The sequence below is a fragment of the Arachis duranensis genome, chromosome 9, assembly GCF_000817695.3.
Source record: "Arachis duranensis cultivar V14167 chromosome 9, aradu.V14167.gnm2.J7QH, whole genome shotgun sequence".
In the NCBI taxonomy this organism is placed as follows: domain Eukaryota; kingdom Viridiplantae; phylum Streptophyta; class Magnoliopsida; order Fabales; family Fabaceae; genus Arachis; species Arachis duranensis.
In genome coordinates this window covers 41,055,718-41,066,502 of record NC_029780.3, presented here as the reverse complement: position 1 = coordinate 41,066,502, position 10,785 = coordinate 41,055,718, and the positions used below count along the sequence as shown (strand labels likewise).

At 38.5% G+C, this 10,785-nt stretch overlaps 1 protein-coding gene across 1 annotated transcript; it reads right to left on the bottom strand.

Annotated features, from left to right (window-relative positions):
• Nucleotides 1–2,879: 2,879 nt before the first annotated feature.
• On the bottom strand, nt 2,880–3,548 carry LOC107465504 (protein FAR1-RELATED SEQUENCE 6-like). Its single transcript, XM_016084481.1, has one exon. It carries the CDS (start codon nt 3,546–3,548, stop codon nt 2,880–2,882), a length of 669 nt encoding a protein of 222 aa, XP_015939967.1.
• Nucleotides 3,549–10,785: the final 7,237 nt, after the last annotated feature.

The window sequence follows — 10,785 nt, the reverse complement described above, 5'->3', positions numbered from 1 at the left end:
TTATTGAAAACTCTTCGAATTGATATAAAGTTTGTAAAATTTGGAATTTTGTAGAGGAAGTTATGATCAGTGAAAGATTGGTGTAAAAATCTGAAATTTTTCAAAGTTGCAGAATTTTGTGATTTCTGGTATGTGCGCATGCACAGCCTTGTGTGCACACACACCTCTGCGAAATTTTTAACTTGTGTACACGCATAGACCTGTGCGAACACACACGCAGAGGCAGGCAATCTATTTACAGCGCTGGCATAGCTTGTATGTGCATATACCCAATGCAGAATTGTAACCTGTGCATATGCACAGCCCTGTGCATACGCATAGCCCTGTGCGCACGCACACATTGGGAAGGCCAGTCTATTGAAGGCACTAGCACAGCATGTCCGAGCAAATAGACATTGTGAATTTTGGTACCTGTGCGTACGCACACCTCTATGCGTACGTGCACTTTTTAAAACTTTTTCTGGGCGTGCGTGCGCACACTTCTGTGCGTACGCATACGCCCTGTTTCTCAAATTTAACTTTGTTTTCAACTATTTTACCTTCCCAACAAGATTGCAAGCTTCTATAACACCATTTTAAGGCTTTTGGGATTATATTCAGGTATCGGATATATGAACGGTCCTAGGGGGATTTTATTTGGTATTTCTTTGAAAAGTTAGAGAATGGAGGCTAGGTTTCTGGAGTACTAAGGATATGTTTAGTTGAGAGAGAAGGAGGAGTAGTGAACTTGGTGATTGTTGATAGCGAATCGAGAAATTGATGAACTGATGAGTTCCAAATGGAGAATTATGAATTGGCGATGGTTGTGTTAAGTTGAAATCTTGGAATGGAATAATGAGGCAATGATTGGAATATATGAGAGTGTGCGGAGTCTATATCTTTGGCGTGGTAGATTGTTCTGTTGCATGACGAATGGTTGTTGAGAGTGTGCAGGGCCTATACCCCTGGCGTAGCAGATTTCTTTGCTGCATGAGTAGATGTTGTTAAGAGTGTGTGGAGCTTATATCTTCGGCATGGCAGATGTTTCTGTCGCATAACTTGTTGAATATTGAGAGTGTGTGGGGCCTATATTCCCGGCGTGGCAGATTATTCTGTTGTATGATTTGTTGTGGTTGGTTTCTTCTCTGCTGCATGAAGTGTGCCAGGCCTATATTCCTGGCGTAGTAGACTCCCTACTACATGAGTGTGCAGGGCACTATATCTCTGGCGTAGCAGATTCGTTGCTGCATGAGTGTGCGGGGAACTATATCTCTAGCGTGATAGAAAAGGCTACATTCGAGAGGATGTGTCGGCGGGCTGGCATTTACGGACCGACAAGTGATATTATGAGCCAATAGGATAGGCATTCATCATATCCATCTCTTATGTGCTTGCTTGCTTTGATTACTTGAGTTTGCCTAATTGTAGAATATGCCTTCTTGAATTACTTGTTATATATTTGAATATTACATGTGTTTTCCTTGTTTGCAATTATCTGTGATTGTCTGCTGTTGAGGAGGTTAGGTAGGCGGTGGCGAAGGGATCGTATGGAGGGTAGGTTGGTGGAGGCTGTGGGGCAGCGGTGATTAGTTTAGTTAGTAATCCCCTAAGTTAGATTACCCTGTTATTGTATTATGATTTTAAGTTATGTTTCAATGTTTTAGTATGCTTAAGATAAATCTTGTGATGGATATGAAGTCTAGGATTGCCTTTGGCGTCCCGGGGTCTTATATCCTACATCATTGGGCACTGTTACCATACTGAGAACCTCCGGTTCTCATACCATATTTCTATTGTGTTTTTAGATGCAAGTCGCAACCCACCCCGGTAAGTTGTTTGGATGGTGACACAAGCGGAGGATCATGTTACTCTTAGAGTCTTTTTGGTTTATTTTGTCTACGTATCTCTCACTTTTGCATTTGTTTTACCTAGAGGCTTGTATTTAAGAGAGGAAAAACTTGTATAAGCTGTTTTAACTCAGATTTCAGTTTGGTCTGTATAAATAGCTAGCCAGCTTAAACTCCGCGAGCCATGTTTAGACTCTCATGATATTATAATATTATCTTTCGTTATACTATATCTATATCTTGTGCTAATAGTTAGCAGCTTTGTTAGTACGTTTGCGCTTTTGAAATCCTATTTTTGAGCTATATTCCTTCATCGGGCTTCTAGATTATATTAATTCTTTCTATATATTATATGTACAAGCTTAGAACTGTCGTAACCTTTGATTAACCTTTGCTCTACGGCGTGAGGTAAAGTTTAGGCTAATTAGGGTGTTACACTGTTCGGTCTGAGATATTAATTTATATATCTATTGGAACTGTCTGGCTGTATTTTGTTCCAGGGTCATAGTAAATGGAATCATGGTATTTATCAAGACTTTACAAACCCCAAAAAACACAATGAACTGAAATTTATACACTAGATGAATTGAAGAGTTGCATATATCAATATAGCAGAGCGCTAATTATAAAAAAATATTTCTATCAGTATTCAGTTTCAGAAACACCTGAACTCTCTGACATAGCACAATAAATTGACTATTCACTAAACAAAAAAATTGACTACTGAATAAATAATTTCACAAAAGCTAATATCAAAAACCAAAAAAGTGACCATTCGATAAAGGCTAACAAAAGTCAGAAATTAACCCTCCTATAACATCAGTGAATCAAAATTCGCTCATAGGTGAAAGGAAATTTATGTTAATCCTCTCCTAACCGGTGCATTAAAAAAGCTTGAACTTGGCTGAATCGTTGTCTGCTGTCTAAAAGATTCAACTCCAAAAAAAGAAAATAAATCATACATTACCAAAATGCACAAATGAATGAGTGCTTAATCGAAAGCAAATCAATTTTACCTTACTTGGAGCTGGGCTTTTCTTTTTCTTAATGGCGTTAGAGATCTTTTTCCGGGTTTAATCCAAGTCTGCTCTTGGGCCAGCCCCTTGTTTTGACACATGGTGGGCTTTGAAGGTCGTTCACGTCGCTCAACGTCGCTTCTTTGTGGGATAACAAGTATTTTCCTTTTATTCTCTCTTGATATTCTTGCATCTCAACCATGACATTGTCAAATGCCCAGTGCAGAATTCTGGTTAGTTCCTCGGACTCTGATGTAAATTTGCAAATATTATGTGTCTGAAACACCAAATCATCGGATCTCTTGCTTCTCGGCTCCAATAGAGGCTCATTTTGGCTGCTCTTGATGTGTGTGTCCGTCCTCTTTATGTTCTTACTCCAGCGCTCCAGTATGTATTTCGGTGCCATGTTATCCACTCGCTCGAAGCTTAGGATGCTCAGGGAATGGCGGCACAGTATGCCCCTTGACTCAAACAGCAAGCACTGGCACTTTACCTCTCGTGATACTGCGTCGTAGGTGACCAAAAACTTGTTGAATGTTGAGTTGGAAACGTGCTCTACAACTTCGTATGTTGTGAAACCTAGGGTGGAATGCATTGATATTGCGATGTAATTCACCTTTTCTCTGAATTGTGTTTGAACTTCCCTGAACTTCTCGTGGATATACATGTGTTGAAACTGCACCTCTATGCTAATTTTGTTGCGCATGGCATCACGGTATGAAAATTTGCAGCGTCAAATTGTCTCTCTCTCTTTGCTCTATGCTTGCTAGGCAATTGTCGTATTACTTTACGAATTATCTCAGAGAGCTGTTGCGTGTGATGAACTTGTTGAAAAATGCGTACATGCTCTCGCTCCTTTGTGTGCTTCTCATCCCGGCCCAGAAGTGGTGATCCAGGTAAACTGGAATCCATATATGCCAATCCTCGTACAGCTCTACAAGAATGAATCGAGCTGGTTAGCTATACTAAACCAAAATCTATGCATGTTTTGACCGAAAAGGTAAAGGCATGAAAAATAATTCAAATTAAAACCTCGGTTACCTGAGAGGCACTTGTTGCCTCCGAGGCCAAACTTTACGATGAAATCGTTCCAGTTTCTGTTGAATGCATCTTTTGTAAATGAGTTCCAAACGACGTGGCTCATCTCTTGATCGATTTTTTCATATTGCCTGTAGCCGTTTAGTTTGTTTGGGATCTTCTTCATGATGTGCCAGATGCACCAGCGGTGAATTGTTGTTGGCATACACATCTCAATGGCCCTTTGCATCGATGCGCATTGGTCTGTGAGAATACCTTTTGGTGCCTTGGCTCCCATGTAACGGAGCCAACACTCGAATAGCTATTAAATGTACAGACTTACTTTGGGTGAACCAAATACCTATTTGTGTTGTACGTGGTATCAAATGAAATGACATCTCCAAGTCGGCCTAGAATGCATGTTTGATGGAGTGATCACCTTTAAGGTTGAGCTCGAAAAAGAAATTTTGGTTCTTCTCTTTCATTCTTAATAGGTATTTCCCGAATTCTTTAGCATCGTCTTGTTCGGACACATTCCGTACTTCTCGTGTGATGTAATTCCTCACGTCTTTCTTATAAAATTTAGTTCCCGGCTGCTGTTACGAATGATTAGTAAGTTTTGCTTGGTCTAATTCCGGCTTCCTCGTTGGTTTCAATGGTGTGACACACGAACATGCTTAGCTCCCTGTGTTGTTTGAGCATCTCTACCCGGTCTAGACAGCAAGGGTGTGAGTGATTAAAAACAACTTTGGAAATTGTCCAAAGACCTACATTCTTCATATGTGTACGTATATCCTGGCTGGACAGTTTATGCCGGCTGAGGGATTTGTCTTCAGAGTAGGAGATATCTTGGATTTTCACCTCCCCTCTCTGCTGCATACAATTAGTTGATTCTTAATCTTGTCTCCGTCCTGAGTCGTGTTCCTTATTTCGATAGAAAAACCAGCAAGTTTGGAATAATTTTTGTAGAACTTTCCAGTTTCTTCTAATGTCTTGAAAATTATCCCAACCTTTGGCACAAATTGTTCATCCACAACACACCTGGTCTGCAGAATGAACCAAACATTTTGTTATGGTGAAACAACACTATAAAACTAGATGAATGACACATTATCCATTATATAAATTCCAATTCAAATAGCTTTCTGCATAATGAACCGAAAATATCATTATGGTAAAATAATTATATAGTACTGAGTGAACAAAATATAATCCATTATACAAAACCAAATTCAAACAGCTTTCTGCATGATAAACCAAAACACATATTCACGGTGAAATAATTGTGTAGTACTGAGTGAACAAAACATAATCCATTATACAAAATTAAATTCGAAACACCTCTGTCTACAATTTAGATATAATCAATTCAATTCAATTCAATTCATATTCAGAATACCTTCGTCTATTCAATTCAATCTAAATAAAATTAATAGTTGCATTCCATTGAATTTCATTCAAAATTGAATAATCTAAACCTTATCAGCTTGATTCATTTCAGAAGAATAATCCAAATCGCTCTCATTCAACTGATTTAAAGTTGATTCATTCATTGTTTTAATTCAGAAGTCTAGATCGAAGAAGAAAATAAAGAAGAAGAACAACAAAGCTTATTACGTTGAAGTCAATCCAGATCCATAACGAAGAACACGAGTAGAGAAGAAAAAGAAGAACAAGAAAGAAAATGCCAAGAGAGGAGAATGACGAAGCCTATAACGCGAGAAGAAGAAGAAGGAGGAGGAGAAGGAGGAGGAGGAGGAGAAGAAGGAGAAGAAGAAGAAGAAGACGAAGAAGAAAAAGAAGAAGAAGAAGAAGGAGAAGGAGAAGAAGAAGAAGAAGGAGAAGATGAAGAAGAAAAATAAGGAGAAGGAGAAGGAAAAAAGAAGGAGAAGGAGAAGGAGAAGGAAAAAAAGAAGAATAAGATGAAGAAGAAGGAGAAGAAGAAGAAGAAGAAGAAGAAGAAGAAGAAGAAGAAGAAGAAGAAGAAGAAGAAGAAGAAGAAGAAGAAGGAGAAGAAGAAGAAAGAGAAAAAGAAGAAGAAGGAGAAAAAAAAGAAGAAGAAGAAGAATGAGAAGAAAAAGAAGAAGGAGAAGAAGAATAAGAAGAAGGAGGAGAAGAAGGAGAAGAAGAAGAAGAAGAAGAAGAAGAAGAAGAAGAAGGAGGAGAAGAAGAAGAAGGAGGAGGAGAAGAAGGAGAAGAAGGAGAAGAAGAAGAAGAAGAAGAAGAAGAAGGAGGAGAAGAAGGAGAAGAAGGAGGAGAAGAAGGAGAAGAAGAATGAGAAGAAGGAGGAGAAGAAGGAGAAGAAGAAGAAGAAGAAGAAGAAGAAGAAGAAGAAGAAGGAGGAGGAGGAGGAGAAGGAGAAGAAGAAGAAGAAGAAGAAGAAGAAGAAGAAGAAGAAGAAGAAGAAGAAGAAGAAGGAGATAAAGAAGAAGAAGAAGGAGAAGGAGAAGTAGAAGGAGAAAGAGAAGGAGAAGAAGAAGAAGAAGGAAAAGGAGAAGATGAAGAAGGAAAAAGAGAATGAGAAGAAGAAGAAGGAGAATGAGAAGGAGAAGAAGGAGAAGAAGAAGAAGAAGATGAAGAAGGAGAAGAAAAAGAAGGAGAAAGAGAAGAAGGAGAAGGAGAAGAAGAAGAAGGAGAAGGAGATGAAGGAGAAGAAGAAGAAGAAGAAGAAGAAGAAGAAGAAGAAGAAGAAGAAGAAGAAGGAGATGAAGGAGAAGAAGAAGAAGGAGGAGGAGGAGATGAAGAAGAAGAAGAAGAAGAAGAAGAAGAAGAAGAAGAAGAAGAAGAAGAAGAAGAAGAAGAAGGAGATAAAGAAGAAGAAGAAGAAGAAGAAGGAGAAGGAGAAGTAGAAGGAGAAGGAGAAGGAGAAGAAGAAGAAGAAAGAAAAGGAGAAGATGAAGAAGGAAAAAGAGAATGAGAAGAAGAAGAAGGAGAAGGAGAAGGAGAAGAAGGAGAAGAAGAAGAAGAAGATGAAGAAGGAGAAGAAAAAGAAGGAGAAAGAGAAGAAGGAGAAGGAGAAGAAGAAGAAGGAGAAGGAGAATGAGAAGAAGGAGAAGAAGGAGAATGAGAAGAAGAAGAAGGAGAAGGAGAAGGAGAAGGAGGAGAAGAAGAAGGAAAAGAAGGAGAAGAAGAAGAAGAAGAATGAGAAGGAGAAGAAGAAGGAGAAAGAGAAGATGAAGAAGGAGAAGAAGAAGGAGAAAGAGAAGATGAAGAAGGAGAAGGAGAAGGAGAAGAAGAAGAATGAGAAGGAGAAGAAGAATAAGGAAAAGAAGAAGAAGGAAAAGAAGGAGAAGAAGGAGGAGAAGAAGCAGAAGGAGAAGGAGAAGGAGAAGAAGAAGAAAAAGAAGAAGGAGAAGGAGAAGAAGGAGAAGGAGAAGAATGAGAAGAAGAAGAAGAAGAAGGAGAAGAAGAAGGAGAAGAAAGAGAAAGAGGAGGAGGAGGAGGAGAAGGAGGAGAAGAAGAAGAAGAAAGAAAAATATAGTGCGTGAATCACAAACGATTAGGAGATTGGAGGAGGCACGTATAGTAAAAAAGACTTGGAAAACATCCATGTGTTTTTTACATGGATGCGGAGCATTATTGAAAACAAAATAATGTTCCACGGGAATGTCTAAAATAAACACAATAATTATATATTTATTGAATCATTTGAATGTGCAATATTTATATAGACTATTAGATTTTAGCATATATACCCATTTTGGTCCTCAAAGAATTTCAGACCAGACACTTTAGTCCCCAACTAAAATTAATTACTCGATTGGTCTCTAACAATAAACTTTGTCAGTCACTTAGGTCCTTTACAATGTCAACTCTAACGGAGGACAAAATAGTCCCTGACAACTTTAACATGGGACAAAATAGTCCCTCATCTCCTCTGTTCGAAAATGACACTGTTTTCTCCCAATTTCCATCATATCTCGCATAACACTAGTAGTCTAACATTGTAACTTCAAGCTACACAATGCACACTCTACAACTTCAATGTTCACAAAAAAAAAATTCTCAGCTTGTTCTCAACCAATTCATACTCAGAAAACTAATGACAATGTCTCTCAACTACTTGTCGTCTTCGATGGATCCCATGAATCTAGACAGCAAGTCTGTTTTGTCAAGACCCGTCGTCGTTGTTGCCATCTCCCTCCTCCTCTGCCCTATCAACTCCATGAACACATTGTCCACCATTTCGATCGCTTCCTTCAGCTTCTTCTCCGAACCAATGTTCAGTAATCGCTTCAGTTTTCATATGAGCGGCAACGGCGACATTGCTCATTATACTGATAGCTTGGATGCGAGGTCGAAGCTATCTGCCAACTTGGACTTCGGGAAAGAAGGAATGAAGCACTCAATATCTATTTCAAATGAGAATTTGCATATGATGTCGAAGGATAATCTTCTCATGATGTCGTAATGTCCAACAATCTATATTGCTTGCCAGAGAGTGGAGAAAGGCACGCCCTTGGGGTAGTTGTGGAACTTGGTCTTGAGGATGTCGTGGATGTTGTCGGGGTTAGAGGTGATGTTATCGACGATGTGGAAGTAAATGCTTCTGGTGGGTGAAGTGCAGAATGGTGTGCGTAAATTGTGATCATCAACAATGGCGCCAATAGACTTGGAGCTCTCAAACGTGAATCACACTTTGTCACAACTCCGCACAACTAACCAGCAAGTGCACTGGGTCGTCCAAGTAATACCTTACGTGAGTAAGGGTCGATCCCACGGAGATTGTTGGTATGAAGCAAGCTATGGTCATCTTGTAAATATCAGTTAGGCGGATTCAAATGGTTATAATGGTTTTTGAAAATAATAATAAATAAAGCATAAAATAGATGAAAGAGATACTTATGTAAATCCTTGGTGGAAAATTCAGATAAGTGTATGGAGATCCTTTGTCCCTTCTAAATCTCTGCTTTCCTACTGTCTTCCTCCAATCATTCTTACTCCTTTCTATGGCAAGCTGTATATAGGGCATCATCATTGTCAATGGCTACTTCCCATCCTCTCAGTGAAAATGGTCCAAATGCTCTGTCACAGCATGGCTAATCATCTGTCGGTTCTCGATCATGTCAGAATAGAATCCATTGATTCTTTTGCGTCTGTCACTACGCCCAACAATCGTGAGTTTGAAGCTCATCACAGTCATTCAATCCCTGAATCCTACTCAGAATACCACAGACAAGGTTTAGACTTTTCGGATTCTCAAGAATGGCCACCAAAGGGTTCTAGCTTATACCACGAAGATTCTGATTAAGGAATCCAAGAGATACACACTCGGTCTAAGGTAAAACGGAAGTGGTTGTCAAGCACGCGTTCATAAGGATGGATGATGATGAGTGTCACGGATCATCACATCCGTCAGGTTGAAGTGCAGCGAATATCTTAGAATAAGAATAAGCTTGAATCGAATAGAAGAACAATAGTAATTGCATTAATTCTCGAGGTACAACAGAGCTCCACACCTTAATCTATGGTGTGTAGAAACTCCACCGTTGAAAATACATAAATGATCAAGGTTCAGGCATGGCCGAATGGCCAGCTCCCAAAGTCTAAGAACTAAACGTCCAAAGATAGATACCAAGATGTCTAATACAATAGTAAAATGTCTTATTTATACTAGACTAGTTACTAAGGTTTATAGAAATAAGTCTAAATGCAGAAATCCACTTCTGGGGCCCACTTTGGTGTGTGCTTGAGCTGAGCTTGAGCTTTACACGTGCAGAGGCTTCTTTTGGAGTTAAACGCCAAGTTGTAACGTGTTTTTGGCTTTTAACTCTGGTTTGTGACGTGTTTCTGGCGTTTTACTCCAGAATGCAGCATGGAACTGGCGTTGAACGCCAGTTTGCGTCATTTAAGCTCGAACAAAGTATGGACTATTATATATTGCTGGAAAGTCCTAGATGTCTACTTTCCAACGCAGTTGAGAGAGCGCCATTTGAAGTTCTGTAACTCCAGAAAATTCATTTCGAGTGCAGGGAGGTCAGAATCCAATAGCATTAGCAGTCCTTTGTCAACCTGAATCAGATTTTTGCTCAGGTCCCTCAATTTCAGCCAGAAAATACCTGAAATCACAGAAAAACACACAAACTCATAGTAAAGTCCAAAAATATGAATTTTACATAAAAACTAATGAAAACATCCCTAAAAGTAGCTAGATCCTACTAGAAACTACCTAAAAACAAAGCCAAAAAAGCGTATAAATTATCCGCTCATCACAGAGGAGTTGGATGTACCAGTCATAAAGATTTAGGAAGTGTGTGGTCCGTGAAATGTTGAGGTAGCTGAGACACGTGTGGCAATTACACCATGGCTTAATCTTGGAGGTAAAGAAAAAGAAGGAAAAGATGGAACAAAAGACTGTGAAGGTGAAGAAGGAGAGTATGAAAGTTAGGATTATGCGAGATATGATAAAAATTGGGGAAGAATAGCGTCCTTTTCGAATAAAGGGGTAAGGGATCATTTCGTCTCTTGTTAGAGTTGTTAGGAATCATTTTGTTCCTTGTTAGAGTTGTCAGGGACCATTTTGTCTTTCGTTAGAGTTGACGGAGCCAAAGACCTAAGTGACTAACGGAATTAATTGTTAGGGACCAATCGAATAATTAATTTTAGTTGGGGACTAAAGTGTTTGGTCCAAAATTCTTTGAGGACCAAAATGGGTATATACTCTAGATTTTATTAGATAAAAATTAAAGACTAATATAAAAAAAGAGCATTGATGGATTCTAATAAATATAGAATATTCTAATACATAAATAAATGATTTAAATGACAATATTTTAATATGCAAAACTTTAAATGACAACAAAATTTTTTATTCTTAAATAATTAAATATAAAATATATAAATACAATATATATGAATATTTTTTATTCATTAAGATTAATTATTAGAAATAAATTTTTATAATATTAAAAAATTTTATTAAAATG

Coding starts and splice junctions, on each gene's coding strand:
- LOC107465504 (XM_016084481.1), bottom strand. CDS start 3,548: ATGCGCAACAAAATTAGCATAGAGGTGCAGTTTCAACACATGTATATC.